Source organism: Nymphalis io, chromosome Z (assembly GCF_905147045.1).
Source record: "Nymphalis io chromosome Z, ilAglIoxx1.1, whole genome shotgun sequence".
In the NCBI taxonomy this organism is placed as follows: domain Eukaryota; kingdom Metazoa; phylum Arthropoda; class Insecta; order Lepidoptera; family Nymphalidae; genus Nymphalis; species Nymphalis io.
The window spans coordinates 5,434,441-5,459,893 of record NC_065918.1 but is presented as its reverse complement, the minus strand read 5'-3'; the positions used below and the strand labels follow the sequence as shown (position 1 = coordinate 5,459,893).

The following is a 25,453-nucleotide window of genomic DNA, read 5'->3' as shown; positions in this document are numbered from 1 at the left end:
AACAATTTTCGTGTAAAAATTTAATTAAACTTTCACTCGGCTTGAATGAAATCGATAAACGATACAAAAGTTATTAACGAACCTACAATTCTTTTTAGAATGGCTTCCAAAACTGTTGTGTACCAGCTACAGGCTATAGTTACAGTACTCTATTGACTCGATAAATATTTTTGAAGCGATACGAGACCTATAAATAAAAATCGTATTATAAAATGTAAGAAACGATTTTTATTCATTATCTAAGAAATAAGTAATATTTTATGTATTTTTTTTCTAATTATCGTAAACGTATTTTAATGTTACCTTACATAGCCGCGACCCTAATCATTTAAACCATAAGCGTATAATTTTTAATAATATTTAAAATAGATACTCAAGAAAATATACAATTTGTTTTAAATATAAATATAAAAAGTTGATATAAATGTGAATCAGACCTTTCTTTGTAGATATTCCGAGGATCTCGAGTTAATATAAGAGAGCATCCTTACATTGTGAGCATACGTCGAAACAACTGTCATTATTTAACTGGCACTTTGATAACGAAGAACCTTGTTCTAACAGTGGCGCATCCTATAATCGGGTAATATTTGAAATAAAAAGAAGTCCTTAATAACGATAAAATACTTCACTACACACCGAAATAAAAGCAATATTATGTTATAAAATGTCCAATCTTTAAAGAGCTGTACAACGGCATCATTGCTAAATTGCAATACACAAACATGTTTTTGTAATCCTAATAACGCTTATAAATATTGTTATCGAATTTGTAGCATCGATTTTATTAACTCGGTCCATGGATGTTTTTGTCTGTTTCCTCGGGGCTTTCATTTTGCGGAAAAATGCATGCATACACGATGATTTTTTTCGCGTTGGCTTGTTTTCATGTTGGAGTAATATCGAAAACCTTTCAAAGGCGTTATGGGAACAATTTTGATAAAAACAAAAACAGTATTATACCCCGCATTACAGCGCCGTCTGATACTGGCAGGTACAGTGATAGTTTGATAAATAAATGTGATAGTGATATTATTTTTAAGCTTCTTTGCCACGAACGATTGAATTTAAAATGTGAAAGCTAATTGTCTGAAATACTTTCATTCTTTTCATTCAACATCTCGTTGAAATGCTGCTGCTTAAATAAATTTTATTATACAATCGACTTCGGGAATCTATTAATAAATATTCTTGAAAGCTTAAGTCCCCCTTATATTCACTCATATTTGCTTGATGATAGCTTATGCATCATGTTGATTCACACATACAGACATTGTCAATGAAAAACAATAATTTAAAAAAAACAATAATTTTTAAAAAGATAAATACTTTTTTAACGCTGGAAAAAGGCGTTACGTGTTTCCTCCACGGGATCAGTAGGGGGGGTATGTGGGGCTCGCCGGTGTCCAAGGCGCCGAGTGCGCCCCGAACATCGGAATACCCACTAAAAAACCAGCGGTACCCTTTCCGTCTTAACGGGAGCGCCACGGGATCGCTTTCGCAAGTTACCGTGACGGATGAAAAACAATACCTATTACAACAGTAAATACACAAATCTGGAGGTAAAAGTAATTATCTAAATATATAATATCAGAATATTTTATTTTTTATTTTATTTTATTCTACCGCAAAACAGCAGTACTTGGTATTGTTGTGTTTTGAAGGGTGAGTGACCCAGTGTAATTACACGCACAAGGAACATAACATCTTAGTTCCCAAGGTTGGAGGCGCATTGGTGATGTAAGCGATGGTTAACATTTCTTATAATGGGAATGACTATGGGCGTTGGTGACCACTTACCATCAGGTGGCCCATATGCTCGTCCACCTATCTACACAATAAAAAAAACAAAAAATACTAGTCAAGGCTTTTTCCATATTTTCAGTTACCATAAAAGCAAAAATTGTTAAATTAGCAAAATATGATAATTATCCTTGTTATATTATAGTGTTTATAAATTAAGACAATTTTTTTTAACGCAAAAGATAAAAACGAAAGTAGCTGCTGTAAATTCACGACCGCTTGGTATGGCGGTAATAATGGATATAGGATTTCTCCATCGCAATATTGATTCTCTATGTACCTACCTTATTCATTTTGGCCAACACGTTTCTGTGTATGTTGTGGTCATAAATTTTTTTTTTACACCGCAAGCCTTTTATTTATTCTAAATAAAATTGAATCTTAGTGGATTAGCTAATCGCCCCGGCTTCGTACGGGTAAAATAAGGACTATATGCAGTGCATTTTTAATCAATAAGGTATAAACATTCGCCAATCGATCTATTCGCCCATACAGTAAAGTGCTAGGGGCATATAATAATACATGTGCATAAATCACCGTCCTGCGTATTTTTTCATGCGTTTATATTTATTATCATTGTTTTCTTAGGTTCTGATACGGCTTCTATGTGTGAGTGGTGGCTCATCGTACGTTCGTCCCACATCATGAGATAGACCTTTTGAAAAAGATGGTCCGTTATTCGTTTTATTTTTAATATTCGTTAATGTTCAAAGTTTGAAACGGCACTGCGGTCGCTCATATTTTATAAAGCGGCTTAAAGCTTAAGATAATAATTAAAATGTATTAAAATTAAAAAGGTACTATTCAACTGTTTCTAGTTTACAAATAATGAAAAGTGTATGTAAATAATAGACTAAAGCGTAGTACTGTTCTCGACGATATCCGTCGTTAGCCTAGTCCACCAGTCCTAACTTCTAAATGAAAGGTCCAATTCGATATAATCAACCTTCATTACAAAGCTTTAATTGCATAAGGATTAATATTAAGATACGAATATCATCATTTTTCGATTCTACCCGTGTTTTTATTGACTAATTTGAACAAAAACAGTTATTGTGATTTAACTATAATATGTTGACTTTTTTGTATGAAATAATGAGTGCTACAGCATGTAATACATTATTTTTGTTTTTGAAGCACTTACCTTATATACTTTGGGCTACGTTATTAAAAAATCTAATTCTACCTTCTTATAACATTAGTATATATAGTAAGATTGTAAATTAACCACATAATTAAGAAAAAAATGATAACAAATTTAAAAGATAAATAACGCACCTAGGTACTAAATAATTAATTAAATAAATATGTAGGTGATAATTACAAATTACCTACTTAAATGAGAAAAAAATCAAACGTTAAAAACATAATAAAACTCATAAACTAAGTATAACAATAGAAAACTACTACAAAATCAAATTACGTACCTCGTTAAGTACCTATTTTAATAGTTAACTAAGCACCTACCTACTACTTAGTTAAGAAAATTATTGAAAAATAATTTAGATTAAAAAAAGGTTATTTATTTAAAAAATATTATGATACATTGCAATATCGCAAAAACATATAAAAAGGCATTTCGCGGGACCTAATAGTTCCATAGGGAGCCAACCACCGGCTTGCCGGAGCTACCATCACGCCATCCCCCCGCGCCCATTTGATAATTATTTTGCTGCGCAGTTATTTTAAAACTGTGTTGTATCCTAAGATATTCATTGAAATCAAATTATGTAGTGTATCATATATATTTAGATATTTTTTCCTTATTTACTGTTTTATATATTTTTATTTATTTACTGTTTTCGTCCACATTCCTAAAGGAAAATTAACATAATGTATGTAACATAATCATTGTTGTTATACGTTCATCGTCATAACCTTATTTAAATTAAAATTAGTTGAAATGACAAACTAATACTAATATCATATATACCTATATCAATTACGTATTATGTACTTATATGATATAATTATTATGTAAGTTTTTGTTGTTATTGTTTGTTGAATAAAATGATTCTTAATTTAAAAAAAAAGTATTTTTATCTCCACATACGTGTTGTCAGCATCTTTGTTATGTTAAGAAGCTGATGATTAAATTTTTAATTTCTTTATATGTTATTTTAATGTACCTGCCCTTTTATTACCAGGCAGTATCACAATCTACGTCTAAAAATTATAGAGATATGGCATTCATTTGTAATACAAATATTGGTTTGCATTTGACGTCAACATAAAGCCTAATAAATAATTTCCGACTAAATATATAATAACTCAGAGCTAGGCCCCAAAATTTTAATTTTATTAGCAGCAATATTTCGATTTTTAAAACTCTATTGTCAATAGAATAGCACACAGTCATACTACTTGGTTACACGTGATGGATCAGTTGATTCAATGGTTTTCAGCGGCTTCTACTGATAACATTTTTAGTTATAACTAATCCAGTCACTGACATAAAACGATATATATTTTATAATAGTTACTCTTAAAGTGACAGTTAGTTCTCATCTGTGTTCCAAGTAAGAAAGGATTATTTACTTGCTTAAAACACTATCGTTATTATGAAAAGTTCGTAAAATGATTATTACTGATGGTAAAATAAGTTATGAATTTATCAAGATGGCGGCAATATTAAAAAAATCTGTTTCCGATCTTTTATTATAAGATCCTTAATATAATATAATATAATAATATAATAATTTTGCAGATCGATTCGTAAGAATTTAAATTAGAATGTTGTTTAATTTCGTCTACAAAACGAAACGAAACGAGCTCAAACAAATGAAAGTTTGATTTTCAATATATTTCTAACAAAAAACTAGCCATAAATAAGCTCTCGTTCTGTTTAATCCATGAACGATTGGTTCACTGAATCTGACTGACTTTAAAATTATAGCAATAATTGTAGCAGTATCGTTTTTGTATTTTATATGCGAAATTTTTTACAAAATATTTCATGTATGTATTTGATGGTTCAATAATAAAATATACTACACTTTGATTAATTTTTTTTTATTTTAGTGTCCCAGTCCAACAACTAAAGATCGTTGCAGGAGAAAACTATTCCGACAGAGGGACGTCTCTATTGACTGTTATACTGGTTGTAGTTCACGAAGACTTTGATCCGTTTACGCTCCTCGCAGATCTGGCCATAATCAGGTTTTACGAAGATGTTATATTCAAGTAAGTTATTTTTCTTATAAAGCAATTGATTGATTAGTAGGTTTCTGCTTAAATATACAATATAATAGTTTATATTCATATGTATGGAGAATATGTCACATGCTTCTTTATATTCTATATAGCCGTTATATTTTATACTAATACCTGCCGTATTGAACTTTTAGCAACACCAAATGAATAAACAAAATGTTAACTCGTGAAATGGAAGCGCAATGAAAAGCAAATGTTTTGACTACCAATCGCTACTCCCAATTGACAAATAATTAATCTACGATCTCTGATTGCTTTTAGCTACATACCAATCATAACATAAAGGGTTGACATTTATCAAAATATAAACTCTTATTTGTGTTTAAAATATATTATGGTGATAAGGGAGGTGGCGAGCCTTTCGGTATATAATTAGTTCACGTTATCATATCGTAACGATTGAAGTTTAGATCAATATTATAATCGATTCACAATTAAGATCGGTTAATTAAAATCTGAAGTTGCTGCATTTTTTAATTATTAACACTTCAAATTTGTAAAATTAAAAAATGTGCTAAATTATTTGCTCATGTTTCATCTCTGAAGTTTTCTTTCATCCTCTGAGGTTGATGTTTAATATTATCCTAGAGAAATAGTAAAATCCATGAGGTCAACATCTTCGGAAAACGGTACAAAAAATAGCCGATAATTTGCACATTATGTATTTTACAGAAATAAAAGAAATACTAAGAACCCGAACATTTGATCTGTTTTGAAATCGCTCCTTAATTGATAATGGTGGCAGAGACGGGCCTTAATGTTGATTATTAATAACGTCTGCCACATGAGCGAATCATATAGAAATGTTGTTCACCCGCTTCCTAGCCATAAAGGGACCGATCATAAAATTACGATTTTGAATACGTTACCTTTGATTTAAAAAAAGGAGTTTTGTCTTATGAGGGATCATAAGTTATTGCTTCGTTTAAATATTTACCGAGAAAACGCACAGATAGTCAAAATATTTTTTAATGTATTTTTTGGTTTGGAGTATCTCTTAAGTATACCTATTATCAACGACATTTTAAAAGTAAATGTTATTTTTCTTTTCCGTGTCTATAATAATATCTTCCATGATTCACTAAACACATATTTTTAGTACAAACTTTATCATTCTATTATGGTTTCCTTAAAGAAATATATTAAAAAACTATTTCATTGTTTTGCCTCAAAACTGATTGAAAGTTTAGTTAAGTCAAAAGGAAAATTTTCAAATACCTACTACTTATATAGCTCTATTGCTCTTCCAGTGAAATCATTATTATTAATATTTTATGAAAAAAATTGTATTATTCCGTATTTCATCTAAAAGCTTTATAATAGATTGATCACGCGACGTGCATAGTATTTTCATTGTTGATAAAATCGAGTAGACACAATGTTTCATAGCCGGTTTTATCGGTTAGACAGCAAAATATTTAGAAAAAATATTTATTTATCTTTATCCTACATATTGTAATAACTTTCTATTGAATTTATTTAAGATAGACTTATATAACTTTCTAATGAAGTGTTTTCTTAATTGTATTATAAAGTTAAAGAGGTTTAAACGTATTTACAGTACCAGCCTGTTAATGTCCTACTGCTGGGTTAAGGCCTCCTCTCCCTTTTTGAGGAGAAGGTTAATAAAAATAAAAGCTTATTCCACCACGCTGCTCCAATGCGGGTTGGTAGAATACACATGTGACATAATTTCAATGAAATTAGACACATGCAGGTTTCCTCACGATGTTTTCCTTCACCGTCAAGCACGAGATGAATTATAATCACAAATTAAGCACATGATAATTCAGTGGTGCTTGCCCGGGTTTGAACTCACGATCATCGGTTAAGATTCACGCGTTCTAACCACTAGGCCATCTTGGCTTTATCTTACGATAATAACGTATTTATTTTACGATATTTCAGTTCGATTTAAATATCTTAAGTGTTAGATTACCCATTTACTGAGATTGAAATATTGCATATATAAATACACGCGACGACCACGATTGCGGCGCAGCTTAACGTGGCTGAAACTGTGCGGGCCAGCTAGTTTTTTATTATTAGTGAATATTATGTAAGCGATTCATTATTCAGTCATGGCACAACCTATGAATTAAAGGCACTAGAGTAGACTAAAAACAAATCAGATTATTTGTTATATTTTTTTTTTTATGAAATAGTTAGTCAGACGGGCGTATGGGCAACATGACGGTAAGCGGTCACCACCACCCATATACATTCGCACTGTAAGAAATATTAATCATTCCTTACATTCCTAATGCGCCATCAACCTTAGGAACGAATATGTTGTTTTCCTTGTGCCTTTGATTACACTCGCTCAATCATCCTTTAAGCCGGAAACGAACAATACTGAGTATTGCTGTTTGGCGCTAGAATATCTGATGAGTGGGTGGCACCTACCCAGAAGGGCTTGCACAAAGCCCTACAATCAAGTAAATTTCTAATAAGTAACCTAATATTGTTGATTACGACTATTTAAATAACTCAATTTTATAAAACAGGACGCAATATGATTATGAAATTTTCACAACAAAATACAGAGATTGCGTTTATAAATTAGCGAAGCTGATATCAGTTGTTATTTCAGATCTTCGATAAAGAGCATTTCATTAATAATGCCTCACAAGCCACTCTTTGACAGTAAGGCATTTGTTACGGGTTGGGGCAGATGTGATTTAACGGTGCGTACTTAAAATAAGATTATTTCCATGGTAACAGATATAAGCTGCTTCTGACATCAGCTGCATTTATACATATTTAAATACATTCGATTAAAAATATATTCTTTTTTTAAGTTTATTTTTAGTTTGTGCTAAGTGAAAATTTTTCAGCTTTAGTTTTTATTTTATGTCTTTCAAATCACAAATTAGAACAAAGAACTCTGCCTGCCGCGCTCTTCGGACTGGTTTCCTGACGAAAGAATGGATCCAATGTTGAGAACCGTCTCGTTTAGTATTTCTCGTAAAAATTTCTACTGCGAAGGCTATAACCAAGTAAGCTATAAAAATATTGTATCTGAAAATTCATAAATTATTAACAGAATATTGTATGAAATGTACTTAATATAATATTACCGCTCGTATTCGTTGGCATTGGTTTATGTCGTAAATTTTGATTTCACACATTATGGGTAACTACATAATACGAGTATATCATCATTATATATTTAGAAATAAACAATTTGTTTTTAGCATGATACGAAAGTGGGCCCAGGGATGTTATGTCTTGGGGCAGCACGTGAAGAGAACCCGTCGTTTGCATGTTTAGCTGTCCCTGGGGCCCCGCTCGTAGTGGAAGCCAAATTGGCCGGTATTTTGTCTTGGGGGTTCGGTTGTGGATATCTTCACGATCTTCCACTTGTGTACACAAGTGTTCAGCATTATACAATGTAATTTTATTATGACAAAGTAACAAACACTTTCGTTTCTTACTAGTAATTTAGAGAATGAAAAATATTTTATCTCCCTTTTTATGTTATTTCTCTCTTTCGAAGAAAATCTTTATTACAGATCTATTGTGATTCATTACACGAACTTATCAATGAATTATTTAACATAGCATTATTTATTAATTCAATAAATCGTTATTAAAACCTTTTATTGTTTTGGTGTTGGACCAGAAAGAAATATTTTTAATTACCATAAAGCTTCAAATGTATTTTTTAAAGTTAGAGATCGCGTTTATTTGGTCCAGAAACACAACTAAATCTAGGCTAATAAGCTAAATCGATCCACAATTTCGTATAGAAATACTTGTCATGATGTGGTAGGTCCCGAGCTGGAATAATGAATGTATTTTGTTTGTTTTTTCACTGAATACACTTTAAACTTGCAAAAGCGTGAAGTGGAGACGTTTTTCAAATCGTTATATACTATATACTTGTATCTTTACTATATTTATACGCCTAATTACTATATTTTTAGGTGGATAGCACAGAATATTATGTTATTTCGTAAGCTATCCATGAGTAATTTTTCTCAACTATTCCAAGCGACAAAGTCCCTTATAATATTGGAATGGCTGGTAAAGAATAGGGTTTCAAAGCCGCCATATCATCAACACGGTGTCATTTACAAAGAGTTGCAGATGTTAGAACTCGACCGGGAACTTTCCAAGATACAAGGTAATCCGTATGACATTAGAGACTTTATAAATGAAGAAAAACTTCATTCAAAGAAGCGTCTAATGTACCAAGTTATCAAGGAGGAGCAAATTAAAAATAAAACGAAAAATATGAAAAAAAGAATAATGCAACGGGTGAAAATAAAAACGCAACCATTCATTAATAACAATTCTTTACTAGACTTTAATATTAAATTTGAAGATTACAATAACTCTGATGATGATTAGAAATTCAAAGTTCATGATTGTAAAAAAAAAATGTCGTTTTTCGTTTCAATAATAAGAACGCTATTATCTTTATAAATTGCTGTTTTTTTGTGATTCGAAGAAATAAAAGCCGTATGTTACTTTTTATGCTTTATTTGGTTTAAATCCCTTGGTACATAATTTCTATATTATTCAATATTATTTAATTTACATAAATTTTTTTTTAACTTATTGGGCCGAAAAACATTGTGATGATTGATATTAAATAAAAATAAATTAATACAGTTTTTATCTATCTAGGGCCGCTTACCTGCCACGAAATATCTTATATAATACATATATTAGGAATAAGGGTACATTAATATGACACTTTAAGCATAAAACTACAACTTCATATAATTATAACTAGTATAGTCGTGAGTAGTGAAAACAATAGTTGAATGAATTTGACAAATCATTTTAAATAAGACTTAACTCATTTATACAATAGAAGTAATATTTAAATTAACCTATAAGTAAAGTAATATATTTACATGCAAATAATGCGCTTTCAGAAAGCATACTAAGAATAAGTAAATAAATAAAGATCAATACCATTAAAAGTAATTTTCAAGTATACATATTCAGATGAGTCTTGTCAGGATATTGCTTTCCTAATGTACTCTACGTATTATCCAGTTAAACAGTTCTACTGACCAAATTGCGATGATCCGAGAAAATAATGCGAATAAATTGCTGGTTTTACATAAAAGACTTCAATCTACGTATCTCAGTGATGGTAGCTTTATTCGTTAAAACGCAATTACAGAGTACGACCATTTGAAATTACGTTTTAAATTTAAATAAATTTTTAACAATAAATATATACTTGGGAATAAAATGCAGTATTTTAAAATGATATTGATTTGAAATAAACAGACTAAACAGCAAGAGAGTATATATTTATCCTACAAGAATCTACTCACTTTCTTCAAACTTTAAATATTAAGTACCATTTTACTAAGTTATCTTTGGTATGATTAATATATGTAATAATTATTTTGAATTTTAATAATTAAGCACGTAAGTGTGCGACTATATGATTGAATAATTAATGCATCGTAATGAACAGCGCACTGTCTAAGAGCAACCAGGTCGGCGGTACATACGCATCTCGCTGGTCGCCACAGCAATCCACTCGTTCCTAGCAGAGTCGAACCAAGTCAGTCCAAGGGTATATTTCCCGTTAATGTTTACATGCTGGCAGTGCGAGAACCACCATCCACCTTCGTAATTTCCAGCACAATGGGTATTAGAGATATCCCGGTCGCGATCAATAGTCGAAAATTCCATATGATTCTGATATTCAAATGCATCACTCGCATTTCCTTTGAATCCACCGATGTCCAATACATAGCCAGTGTCAGCGCTTCCCACAACAAAATACTCATATTCGGCATACCACCAGCTACCGTAGATATCAGTCATATCAATCCTCATGGAGGAACAGTTATCAGAAGTCAACTGATGCATAGACTCTAGTCCTATCCAGTATTCGGAATTTGGCTCACCGAAACCACGAACGTACTCGTTAAATTTGCGATTGAAGTCCACGGAACCATTATAACGACGTTGAAGAAGAGTGCTTCCGTTGACGCACCAGGTCTCAATCGGGTAATTGCCGGGATGGATCAGATAAGCTTCTGCAGGGCCCGAAATACTAGAACAGTCTTTTGACAGCTGATTAACAAGATCCTCGTACTCGCGCTCTATAGGTTGTAATTCTTTAACTTCAACCATAAGATCTGGCAAAGAAAGTCCCATTGTACCGTTTGTTAATTTATCAAAATGGTTAGTTTCACTCTGTAACAAAGAAAACAATATTTTATATAAATATCTTTTGAGTTGAAAAGATTGCGGACTTACCAATTCAAAAACAGCTAATTCGTATGAGAGAATAGAGGATTCTCCATAATTAATTTTAAAATAAATGGTGCATAATACTAAACTAATAATAAAGCGAAATCAATAAATAACAAAAACAAAGTAAAAGGTATTTTCATGCACTAACAAATCAATTTTTACCTTAAGAATATGATCATTAAGGCGATAGTAATGCTGCTTAGACTTAATTTCCAGATCGGCTATAGAATCGTTAATATTCTTAATAACGAGGCGGTCTATTTCGGCTCGATCAATAGCGTTGCTTACACTTACAGCAATCGCTTTCACTGACTGTCGTAGATTCTCTTGATCTTCTTTTAAATAAGACGATTGTGCATTGAGCTATACGAATAAAAAGATAATTAAAACATATATTTATAAAAAAAAAAAACGAAGGGGAGGATAGTAAAAAACAATGTTTGTATTGTATAGGTACCTGTGCGAAACTGACATCTAATTTGGATATTTCTTTCCGAAATTCCGGTATAGTTTTATCAGCTTTGTTCTCAATACTTTCGACGTCTTCACGTAATTCTAACATTGAAGAATGTATTTTATCGAAATCTGATATTTTCTGAGAGGTATTTAGAAGCTCGCCTCGCAATGATTTTGTTTCAATTTCGAGAAAGTCTACTTTAGCGGACACAAGATCCCAGTTAGATTCTTCAACGTGATCAAGGCGCTTTTGTATATCAAGCATTTGTGCCTGTAGATTTTGTTGATACTCATCAAGTTGGTCTTGGCTGCGAGCCAGACGAGAAATTTGCGCATGAACCATTTTGTTGTGACGAAACTTATGACTGTGCTCCGCTTTCAACTCTCCTGCCCTGATTTCATGTGGCTCCAGAACGTCGTTGTAACTGTCCATATTAAGATCTTCAAGTTGCTTAGCTTTAAGCTGAAAATAATAATATAGTTTAGTCGATCCGATATAATATTAATAATAATTTACTTGTAAATAGAACGATATTGCTATCACAATGAAACAATTAACCGTATAAAGCGAACGTTGTTAGTTTCTATGTAATAAGGTACCTGTTGAATACCTAGTTGAACTCAAATACGCATGCATGCCGTCTTTGAAGTTAAATAATGAGAGAGCTCTATGTCTGTACTTACAAAGTGGCCATTGAATCACGAATAATTAACAACAACATTATGTTTACTTAACAATGTTGTCTTGACAAATTATAGGAAGCAGTGACAAACGACAAGACAGTGGAACATGATGGTACCTGTATGTTGGTATATATTGCTTAAGTTGATAGTATAAGCGGTTATTTTTAGTAACTGCTACGTTTACCTCACGCTATACTAAAAACTTTTCGTTAGTCTAAGTAATAACTACCATCGACTTGGGAAAGAAAAAAGTAAAATCGAGAATAACCTATAAAAACAAATAGCACGTTTTTCTGCATTTTATGGTCATCTACAATTTTATTATAATCGCCTAGAAGGGATCGTTTTGTTCCCACAGTGTGTAATCATCTTTTGGTGATATGTTTTTTCATTAGATGTGCCCGCGGTTTCACCCACGTTTAATTTAAAGAAATCACTAAGAGCAGACTTATAATATGAAAGTTATAGTTAAATTATTCATTAAAAAAATCTGTAGTTGGTCATTTACAGCATTAACAATAACGTGGACGACGGGGACAGCATCGAAGATCGAATGACATGTATAAAATAAATTTTGGTTCAACCCATTTAGGTCACAAAAAATATATTATATTAAGTCAAACTACGCATCGATGTCAGTTCACTGAAAACGCCGTAATATACTTTTTTCTAACAAGAATAACATTTCATGCTTCTTCTTTTTAAAATCACGGACTTCCATAAAACCATTTATCCCTTAGCTATATCTACGCGCGAGCAAAGCCTCGAGCAACAGCTTGTTAAATATATAGTATCGAAAAACAAAAGAAATGTGTGTTACATATATATATCATCTATTATATCTATTACATATATCATCATCATATATCATCATTTTATAGACTATCATTCATTAAAGTTGTCAGTCAGGCAATTGAACACAACAGTTATTATAGCATTTTTATCGGATAAATGTTGGACGACGTATTTCCTTAAATTGACTTATTTATTTATAAACCGATTGAAATGAAACAAACACTAAATTTTAAGTGTAGTTTGATACAATGCGTTAGTGAAAACCACGCCCAAATCAATTAAGCCGTTTCTAAGATTAGCGCGCAAGAACGCACAGACAAACAGACAAAAATTCTAACTATCATAGTTTTGATTAATACCGTTATTAAAGACCCTCGATAAAAGTTATACTCATATATTTTCCATGGACAGACAGCGACCAGTAACATTTTTATTATATGTATAGATAAGTAGGTTTTCGGTTAACTTTGACGTATAAATTCATGTCAACGTTATTTTTTTTAAATGTTGTTTCATAACATAAAATTTTAGTTTTGTATGCAATCGCGATTATATCTACTTGTTCAACTAGTTCTAAACTTTGAGTTATACTTAATTTAATGAATCAAAGGCTCTGGATTACAGTAATAATAAATCATTTTCGATGAATATTCTTTTTACATAACGGCAGCTGCATTTTTTCATTAAGAATATGAATTTTATCTTATTAAAATATAAAGAAGGATACTTTAGAACGTATCGATTTTATGTAGAACAAAAGCTACAGTTAACATGTCAATGTTGATTCTGATTTTAATAGAATAAAAAATATTTATATATTATATATTCGGAGTTGAAAAATTACTCTAAAACTTATTATAATATTTCTTTATAATAAAAATTACTGATAAACGTATGCAATTTTTATTATTAAAATTACATTTGAAATATACGACTGTGAATTAACTGCAAATACTTTATAATAAAATAAAAAAACGTAAGACTTTGGCGGGGCCGTATCCGTCTGTATTATTATCATTTATTGAAAATAAAAATGTTCTCGTTCAACAATTCTATTCATGCTTAATACGACCACGGAAACCGAACCAGTTTTAGTCCATATCTCAGCTAGTACATTTTTTCACTAAAATGCAAATCAGCAAGTTGCTAACTTCCACAAAAGAAAATCTACATATTTTTATATGAAATTAAAGTAAAAATAATAAAATGTTTGCTTTAATCACTAGGTTTGTTTATTATCATTTTATATTCGGTAATATTTGTCATTTTTATCGATTTCTGATTTTTTTCAAATTTAATTATAGTTTGGAAGTTCTATATTTAGAATTTATACGTATGTAAAAGCAAAGACGCTTAAACATTTTGAATTTGCGCTTGAATGACTAGTTAGATGAAATAGTAGTTATTAATTGTTTTACTACTTAGTTTTGTTCCTCGTCGCGTTGGAGCCACAAACATAATCTAAAATATCAAAATTTAGGCAGTCTATGACTTGTCTAAATTCTGACAGTCTATGTTACGAAGTTTTAGTTTTAAAAATATAACTCATGTAGTTATTGTTGTCATCCTAAAAAAGTATACGCATGTTAAATGTTAAAATCACAACGATGCACGGATTAGCGTGTGACAAAAACTTAATCACGTTAGCCTAATTAATTACTGCCGGAGATCAACTTTCGTACAAAATGTTTCGCGCGGTGTGGTGTGAGGTCTTCAAACTTTTTGCCGCCATTAAATGGGTCGACTTAACAACATTTCACGAGTAAGCGGGTACTGCAAACTAATACTTCAAGGGGCAATATTTTCTCACGGTGCTTCTTTCATTAGATATCAATACAGAAGTTTGAATTGTACTCACTTTAATATGAAATTAAAATAAAGTCTATAAAGATTGCTTTTATTAATGTGGCACGCTTATTGATTTACCTTTTTATTTCGAAATTAATTAAAATGGAATCCTTATAAGACTTTTTTTGTAAGTTATTATTTCGTCTTATTTTCTTTGAATTGTCACAAGTTTAATTCATTACGCCAACATATTTTTTTTTGTAATCTTATTACGAAAGTTTTAAATAGTCTGATTAAAAAAAATATATAATACATAAAATATTTAAGGTATAATAAATATCAGCAGGAGTAATTATGACGTCTAATTATCATTGCTTTAATTTAATATATTTTGTACTTTATATAAGGTAATTATCAGGAATGTATCCAATAAAAATATAATTGTTGATTGTATATATTTCTAAGCTTTAAAGTATAGGATTCCCCATAATTATAATGATTACGTAGTATCGAATGTTTATGTTATAATTACAAAGCTAATTCAACGAGTCACATCGACTTGTGGGTTGTTTGCTGTTCCCCAAAGCTTCATTGTGCAATGTATCAATGGAAATTGCAATGCGATTGACGCAGGTGGATACCATTCAAATTTCGCGGCAGATTGTTTGTCGTACCTATACAATATATTGCTACAAGAACCTTTGTAGTCGGTTCGTTGACCCGGTGCAAAATATTGTCTCTGTAACGAATTATAGTAAAATATGATTGTGTTAAGTTTCTTTGAACGACGAAGCAATTATCTATTTAATTATTGAAATCATATTCCTTTACAATCATATCGACCAGTAAAAAGTCACAGGCGCAACGGTTAGCGACGGTTATATTCATCGAGCGTGAAGAGGGTCTGCACCTGTTATTAGAAGTTACATTTCATCTTTACCACATTCAGTGAACGAAAACCTTAGTTTTAATAACATTATAAAAAGTAAAAAATAAGTTAATTATTACTTCATTTTAAATATTAAATAATATTTTAAGGTCAACACAATTTTCATATGAGAACTTACAAGTATATTCGTAGAAAATATTGGAATTGTTTAAAAAAATGTATTGAATATATAAATATTTAATAATTTAATATTGAATCTAACGTTAACAATGTGAATTTGTTCATTTGATTGTATTTTAAAATGTTATTTTAAATCATACCGTCTTATTAAATTTATAAATGCCTATATGTCTGTTGCTTAACCAAGTTCCAACGAATATATACTAAATAAATTAGGCACAGAAGTAATGTGTTATTTTTGTTTACGTGAAGTGAATCGACCCGGGAATCAAAAATGTTACTCTTAACATCGCATATTTCATATATCTTCCAATGCTGCCGGAAAAGTATTCAGAACTCAACAATTCTCTTGCTGAGAGTCCGAGAATATCCCATTAAATGACATTTCATAGCGCATTCTACGTAGGTACTCGTGAGTATGTAATAAAGGAACTTTACGGAGCTGCATGTAGGTTGGCTTTCAGGGCTTTCCTTTCACTAAAAGCTATCAATAGCTTAACAAAAAAACAAATTCGAAATGTTCATAAAACTTTTTGTTTGAGCTTTTGTTTCAGTTTTGATTGTTCGAAATGGAATAAAAGTATCTCAGAGAAATTTAATAATTAACTCGTTTTATAACACGCGAACGGTTACTGTTTTTGAAATTCTTTTAAAATATCTATCTGTTCATATGATAAAATTCTTCTATAGATTTCACATATCATTTTACATTCTTTTGTAGAAGTGATGCGGATTATATTACTAATTTAAAAAATATCATTGTTAAATTGAATCCCTGTGAAATGTTATTACGTATACATTATGTTACCCTACAATTAATTCAACTTAGAAAATATAGTCTTAAAAATAAACAAACTTCAAGTAAACTCGATAAAAAAATCGTATAATCTTTATAGGTATTTATAAAAACGCGTTTTTCATGATAACGACTAGGGCTATTTTCAAAAATTGGATTTACACTTATGGCAACACTACCACCACTAGTAGGGGTATACTAGTGGTAGTTTTACCGCGCGAAATGGTTCATATATGCGCACATAAAAGCCAAAATATATCCTGTAAATAATTTATATGAATTAAATATACCGCTTACCTCCTTAGTTAGTTTTCCGAAATGCGTGCGCAAATGTGCAGTCACACTTCTCATCTGCTGACCTTCTAACTTGAGCCGACCCATTTCTCTATCCAGGTTGTCAACTCTTGCTTCCTGGGTTCTGGCGAGCTGAGTCAAGTCCGTAGCTTCCGACAAAGCTCGTTTCAACTAAAACAAACAAAAACATAAGATACTGCTACATCTGGAATGGTCATCAATTATTATTCTAGAAAAGACTTGATATAAAACTGTTGATATATTTTGTATGACAAGTATTGATATGATAAATTACAGCATTATATACAAACTCACCTCATTGCGAATGGTGTGGAGCTGGTGAAGGAGAATGGAGCTGTTGACGTTGCGGCTAAGCTCACGCATCTCAGTACGAAGTTCCTTCATGGAGCTCTTGGCCCACTCCAAGGTGGCATGCTCGTTGCGTTCATGATTGTCAGTGCACGCAGAAGGTGGATTTTTCCTAAAAATAAAAAAAGTTTTAGAAACCTTTTCATATTGTTTTATAAGGAATTAAGGAATTGTTTTTTATCAACAAATAAAAATATTTAATAATTGCTTCATTCTAATTCTAAGAAAGGTTGAATATATTTTTATCTACTAATAAGTAGTACCTAGATATGTATTACGGCAACTTTGGAACATTAGTGACTAAAATAATACACCTCTATTAGAGTTTACTTCCGTCACTGTGAAATATAAAGTTTCCGATTAGTGGATACTGGATATATAAATAAATGTGTGGGTAGACAGGATGCGATGCTTCGCAAGAGCGCGCGAACCGTGTCTCCCTCGTGTGCCTTTTTATCTGACAATTGATACAGAATAATAATAGAAAGTAATTGTTAATTATTATATAATCAACATTTATTTCTCAGTATATCTTTTGCGGAATAAAAAAATTTTTATTTATCTCATATAAGTTGTATTATATATTAGTATAAAAAACATTGATTCAGACCAAATCATATACCTTCAAAATATGTGATATTTTAGAGCGTAAAAGGCTACAACGTAAAAACAACTTCAATGCTGTCCAACACTGCTCCAAACTGTCCAGGCAACTTATTACGAATAAAAGTTAGTTCAAATTCAATTCACGTAATTTATAACAAATATGATTAACAATACGCCTCTTTGCATATGAATGCTACTCAGATAGAAAGAAATTTTTTATCAAGTTTTTAAAATTAATAGCTAAGTGTCATTGCGTATTGCTATTGATCATCCAGTCGATATTATTGTAAAATAATATATATAAATAATATATGTAACAATAAAAAAATAATGTCAGAGTAGTTCTATGCTATAGCGTAGAACTACCCTGACAGATATAATAGCAGGCATTGGACTGCGATAATTAGTAATAATTTGAAATTGCTTTTACATTACATGTATTTCCAATTAATCAGGCTGGAATTCAAAGGCGAGAAATGTATGGCGTAAATGTAAAGCGACAAGTGTAAAACATTTATTTTTAATATACTTCAATTAAAATAAACGTTTAGCAATTCTCCCGTAGCTACAAGTAAGTGACTGCCCGACTCTTTCTAAAACTACACAAGCGATATTTAAGAGTCTATAATTATATTATAAAAAAATATGAAGGCACAAGCAGGCTTATGTATATAGAATTTGTGTGTATCCATATTAATAACGTCGGTTTATTTGTAAAACTAAACATTAATTATTACTTTTCAAGTAAGAGTGGTTTGTTAAAAGCCACACCCGCAGAGATTTATTGTATTGTAGCTATTTCTTTTAAGCATGTTCTATTTATTTTGCTTATCAAATGTTGAAATAAATAAACGTTGAAACTCCAATCGCGTAATGAGTTTCGTCATATACGGAACCTTCGACAAGAACCTTTTGAAAAGATTAAATACATTTTTTTATAACGACCTACTCTATGAAATGATATGAACATTATCAACATTATTTTTATACGTTGCTTAGCAGGTGTTTAGATAAACACTGACTTCTCTCTTTCTGTCATCAATGATTTGACATTCAAAAGAAAAAGACACAGCATTGCCTAACTTATCAGGCCCTAAGCAGCATTTATAACTAAATCCGTATATTTTATCTATGAAACTTTTGAATAACTTAATTTAATTACAAGCTGGACGTTTATTTGGAAATATTAATATCAAATTACTAGAAATACGGATTAATTAAGCTTAAAATTTTCCAATAACAACTGGCTGATTTCACCGAAATTTCTATAAATTATTATTTAATTGAATTAAACTTAACATCATTTCATCATTATATCGGTATCTTTTTAAAATTTTCTCTTTATCGCCCTCCTTCCTGGTAGATATTGATAATATTCAATAAATAAATATGATAACTTGAGCAACAACAATTTATTTTACAAACTTTCTTTTTAATAACTTTATCGTATTTTATCGTGAACGTTATCGCTTTAACTGTATTGGAACGAGGAATTAAAGACTAGCCACGTACTATTAGATCAACCATGATCGAGTAACACCTGCTTGTTGATTACGTATTAGAAACACGCGGAGGACAGCTTAATATCAAGATTTCGAGATGTTGGGAAAATGGGAGCAATGGTTTCACAAGAAATATTAATATAATTCATAATATGTAATATAAAATTTTCCATAACGTTACGATAAACTTCGTGTGCTTAAGTATTGAATATATTTTTTTAATTATTTGTACATGTTATATAAAAATATCTGGTGCAATAGATTTTATCGCCCTATTCATTTGTGGGCTTCCGGATGGGGGCTGGCAGCATATTATTTCCGGTTGGAATATAAATAACCCATACTAGCCAGATGTTCACCCCCATCGATATATTTAAAAAACGACCTTTACAGAGAAAAAAATATACTGAGAAAATGTTATATTCTCAAAGTGGGATTTGAAGAATGTTTATAATAATTTACAATGATCTAAAATGTAATTTTGGCAAAGAAATATATATCGCCAGTCAATGTTCAAAGGTTAATCAAAAGTAATATCCGTCTTTAATCATTTTGACCTACTTATGTATTCTGTTGTTTTAATATAAAAACTCTCAAGACTTTAAAAGACAATTTAGGATTCAATTTAATACTGTTTTGTTATCTTTATTTGTTGAATCTATTACTTTAGACATTTATATGTGTGCACTATGAGAACTAGCTGCTGGTAAACGCTAGCAGGTGTTTAGATATGGATACGTAAGGAATATAAAATTATACATAATAATCTTGATTCACAGCGCCAATGCAATAAGGTCCATAAGATCGGACTTAGTTTCTTAATAAAATAAAATTGTTAAAAATCGATGAACAAAACACAAGCGAACAGCTGGCATCATTGCATTCCAAGTATGCAAACCCATTCTGTTGGTATAGTCAAAGGTTCACGTTTGCAGTTTAGCGAAACTTGTAAAACCAGCCGCGGAGCGTCGCGTTCGAGATCCTGTGCGGAGGATTAAAACTGGGAAATTTGTTTCGCCAAGCACCAAGCATTCTATATCTCAGATAAGTTTTAATATATGAGCACGGTCGCACGGCGATTAATACTTGAGCGGTGCGCTAAAGCCAGTTCTTAAGTTGCGCGTCTACTGGCGCAGGTGTTCTCGAAGTGATGCCACATGGTTTACGGTCATATTTCGACCAATTAAAACTTTACACAAATATTATAAAGATTTACCTCTGGGATATTCAGTTTGAGTATTTAAAAGAATTACGATACAAATGTATATTTTAAATCAATGTATGTCTGAGATATTATTATATTTCATACAAAATAATTCATTAGACTAATTGCTAATGTCTTAAAAGAGCAAAGTGTCAGCGGAATGCTCTATGAAAAGAAAATGAGAGGACGGACTATTATGTACATAGGCCTATTGAGTAAGTACATCTAGTCTCGCGCACGGAAGCAGCGTGGTGGAAGAGACGAGCGAGCTTTTACCCAGCAGCGGAAATTTTATTGCCTGTGAATTGATTCTTATTACCAAAAAATTGAGTCAACAATATACAAAACTGTGAACTGGAAATTTTTAAATTTCCCAGTTCCACCTTTCTAATTAAAGACGAAGACTTCAACAGTCTTCACTTAAATATTTATCGTAATATTTAATTAATAATTTGAGTACAAAAAAATACTATGTGGTTCCTGTTTTTGTTGATAAGAATTTTGTTATATCAAAAGCATTTTAATAACACTTTCTACAAAAAAAAAAATTAATGGAAAAAAAGTCGCATCATAAATTAAATTCCTAAAAAAGTACTTTTAATATTAACAGACTAAGAAGATTAACATCTAATTTTTTTTCGAAACACAATTGTTTTATGTTTTTCACCAAAACAATTGTTTTTGTATTTTATACGGTTTTAATGGTTCGCTCTCACGTCATCCTTTGCTTCTCTGTCATTCATATAAAGAGACAGGGATCGCTCGGGCGTGCTGCGTTGGCTTATGCATCCGATACTTGAAATGATAATTCTTTAATTTACTTTTATTTTAAGCTTGTAATATTCAATAAATATGAAATATACATACAGTATTTTCCTAATTATATTGACTTAGAGATTGTTCTTAAAATAAAATATTTTTATTACTTTTTGTATTGTAGGCTTTACTTACCTAAATATATTCTTTCAAATAATGTAGGTACGCGTAGTAATGTTTTCTTATTCAAAATAAACCATATTTTTAATTTATAACGTTTAGCGTTTTATAGCGAGGGAAGTCTTTCATATGCGCTTTAAAAATTTTAAAGGCTTTAACAAATGTATAATTCGAGACTTACTCAAAGAGAACTTTGAAATCAGATCAACGGTTACAAATTTTTATGTAAAATATTTACATACTGTCAAGGGAATGCAATTGGATAATATATCTGTAGTATAATCTATTTTATAATATAAATATTTATTAATCATTCTAGTTTTCTGTCTAACGAAATACGTGATATTATTTTGAATAGTGTAAATAAAAATGCAAGGGAATGCGAGTGTGCTGGAAAAAATGTCTTTCGGGCTATCTCTTTATATCTATGTATCTTGGTGCAGGCTGACAAAATAGAACATCTGGCGTGATTATAAGCGAATGTATTTCTAATCAATGGCACGTAAGTGCTACTGAGTTTTCATGTGCTGAATTTGTGTTTACAATTCATTCATTTGGCGGTTGAAATTTCTGCCACATGTGTGTCCACAAGCCGCATCTAAGAGTCAGGTGATATACACTCCAAGCTTTTTACTCCGTGAGGAGGCTTTTACCAGCAGTGGAAAGTTTACATGCCGTTATTGTTACTTTGTGGTATGTATATACCACAATTTTTAAACTACAATAGTCGTTAGCTTTCGTCAGAACCGTTTTCCGTTGTAATGTTTTTCTTGAGTTTAATATTCGAGATTTATATACCAAGATTAACGAACATGTTTTTCAATGAAATTCTCTGGTTTTAATTAATTCTCTGTTTTTCTATTAAAAAACATGTTTATCGCCTGTTACGTAATCGATGTTTTTTTGACTTAGCTTATTAATACAAGCGGTATATTATCTTTGAATCATATAAGTATAAGACAGCAAAAGTATTTACTTACATCAATGATCAACATTGATCGAAATCTTGTTATTGTTATCTGTCTAGTATTTAATCTTTGTGTTATCGATGTAATTTGTCAAGATGTAATCTGTCTACTTAGTAGAATCTAAATTTTGAACCGACGATTTCGTGCTTTCAATTCAATGTAATCCTACAAAATGACTCGAAAGCTCTCGTTTGATCATACTTCAATAAAGTGTATTTTGATTTTTATTGCTTTGATCTTTAAAACGTTCCGTTTAAAAGGAAATATATTATAAATGTCTGAAGTTTAAAACAAAGAGTAGTTATTTAAATCAAAATTACATTTGTATTTAAGTAAGCACTTTTGAATAAACGTTTTGGAAGATATACAAAAATCGGGATTATAAGTTCAACTGCGAAGAATCATCAAGGGAAGACGAAAATCAATTTAGCTTCGTAATCGTAATCTTACGTGACGGTATGGAGTGGTAAAAAGTAAAATATTTCTAATTCATATACTTACTTAGTAACTCGGTAAGGCTATTCGTAAATATTTTTAAGCAATATGTCCAATATATATCTATAGGCTCTCGAGTAAAGATTATGTCGAACAGATGACCTGGTTCTCAGTAAGAGACTCTCCGTTGCCTTCAAACACCTCTTATGTTCTCAACTTTTATATTATGACACGTTTGCGCGATTCCAGGGAGTAACTAACTCTGTCATCCCGTATGAAACGCATACAAGAAATTATAAATAAAATAATTATCAAATATAATACGTTTAATGAATTTAATACGTTAGAGAAGTTCTTAGTTAATATGGTATATATTAGTCATAACATATTACTTATAATTTACAGAGATAAATAATGTTTATCTCTGTAAATAAGCCGAGATGGCCCAGTGGTTAGAACGCGTGAATCTTATCCGATGATCGTGGGTTCAAACCCGGGCAAGCACCACTGTATTTTCATGCGCTTAATTTGTGATTATAATTCATCTCGTGCTTAACGGTGAAGGAAAACATCGTGAGGAAACCTGCATGTGTCTAATTTCATTAAAATTCTGCCACATGTGTATTCTACCAACCCGCATTGGAGCAGCGTGGTGGAATAAGCTCCACAACCTTCTCCTCAAAAGGGAGATGAGGCCTTAGCCCAGCAGTGGGACATTAACAGGCTGTTAATGTAAATAATATTTGAATATTTTATTGTTCTAAGGGAACAAACAGGATTTACCTTAAAAAAATGAAAATCCACACATTGTTACCATGTAATGTGTTTTGCCACCTAATAAATTTCGAAGTAAATAAAATATTTTTTTACTTCAAAATTTATTAAATTGGTTTAATTAACGTTTCACAATATATTATTAGTATAAATTCTGAATATGCCTTCTGTTTTCATAAAACAAAATTTAGTATCATAATCGCAGTATTGTAGCCGTTTAGATTTGTAGATAATCACTATCGCAAGGCTTTTTAAAATCAAATCAAATTCTACGATTGAAACCGTTATGCAGTTTGATAATGTTTAGCCAACAACTTTAATAATCATTTATACATATTATATCTTTTTAAAGAAAATATTCGATATTTTTGATTCGAATTAAATTTTTTCGGTTGTGTGTCGTTAAAAATATATTCTATAAAAATTAATTGACCTTCAAAGTTGCTGTGCAAATAATTCGCATAAGCGTTATAAAACAATCGCCATTTCAACAAGTTCTCCTTATGGATAATTTATTTATAGTCAACTAATTATTTACAGTTGTTTAAAACTTTTATTTATATTATAAAGATCCGTTACCATCAATTATAAATAATAAATATATTTAAAAAGAAACATAAAATTTAATAATAAACCGCTTAACAAATCATCCCTTAATTTTTTTAGCATATAAAGTAAACTTACTTGAGTTCGTCGATTTCCTTCTTCAGGCGGGACACGTCGGTAAGGTGAAGAGTTTTAAGCAACTCGATCTGTTCGCCCAGCGCCTGGAGTTCTTGCTTAAAGTCTATTTCGCGACCATTCACATTCCAAAAACAAAATAAAAGGGCACAAAATATAATGCACTTCATGTTCGCGATGTAGCGAGCGTAACTCGTGCGCGGGCCTCGGGGGACTAGTAGCGAGTGGCGAGCGTACGATGCGCTCCGAGCCAGAGACAGGAATGAGCCGCGGACTGCCCACACTCTTAATATACAGAATGCAGGGTGCGTTAGGCGCAGATGCGTTCAACAGTTGTTCCGAACGCCGAAACCCACAGTGATCTTGTTCCGAGCGCAGACCTATGTACCAAATTGTAATAGCATTATTATAGCCTCTATTGATTTTATTCATCGATGTCGCGTAATTAAAGCAACCTGTAATTATTCATTATTAGTACCAAAATTGTAATAGGTGTTGGTAAAAACGATAGCCAAGTGTTGGTTAGGAAATAATAAATTGTTAATATAAATACGTTTAGGAAATTTTCAGTTACGCCTATTTAAAACAAAGTGAATTAAATTTCACTTCATGATTTTGTACACTGCAAGGTACACAGGTACATCCAGGTACTCCCACAGCGGAGCAAACCGACCCTCTACTCTTGATAACCACTACTATACCATTGTATTGGCGAATATACTATGTGTAGGAGTTCATCTGACACATGCAGGTTGCCTCACGATATCCCATCACGGCACGAAATGAATTACAAACACAAATTAAGCAAACGATAACTCTGTTGTACTTGCTCGTATTCTAATC

At 31.3% G+C, this 25,453-nt stretch overlaps 2 protein-coding genes across 2 annotated transcripts; one reads left to right on the top strand and one right to left on the bottom strand.

Moving 5' to 3' along the window:
* Nucleotides 1-845: 845 nt before the first annotated feature.
* LOC126780619 (trypsin epsilon-like) lies at nt 846-9,069 on the top strand. Its single transcript, XM_050505234.1, has 5 exons — nt 846-994; nt 4,825-4,986; nt 7,610-7,703; nt 7,893-8,015; nt 8,946-9,069. The coding sequence occupies exons 1-5, from the start codon at nt 846-848 to the stop codon at nt 8,976-8,978; spliced, it is 561 nt and encodes a 186-aa protein (XP_050361191.1). The 3' UTR covers nt 8,979-9,069.
* Nucleotides 9,070-10,250: 1,181 nt separating this feature from the next.
* Nucleotides 10,251-24,829, bottom strand: LOC126780266 (protein scabrous). The gene is made up of 6 exons (XM_050504586.1): nt 24,614-24,829; nt 17,451-17,616; nt 17,139-17,306; nt 11,711-12,172; nt 11,416-11,616; nt 10,251-11,193 (listed from the first exon to the last, which is right to left on the bottom strand). Exons 1-6 carry the CDS (start codon nt 24,778-24,780, stop codon nt 10,471-10,473), a joined length of 1,887 nt encoding a protein of 628 aa, XP_050360543.1. The 5' UTR covers nt 24,781-24,829; the 3' UTR covers nt 10,251-10,470.
* Nucleotides 24,830-25,453: the final 624 nt, after the last annotated feature.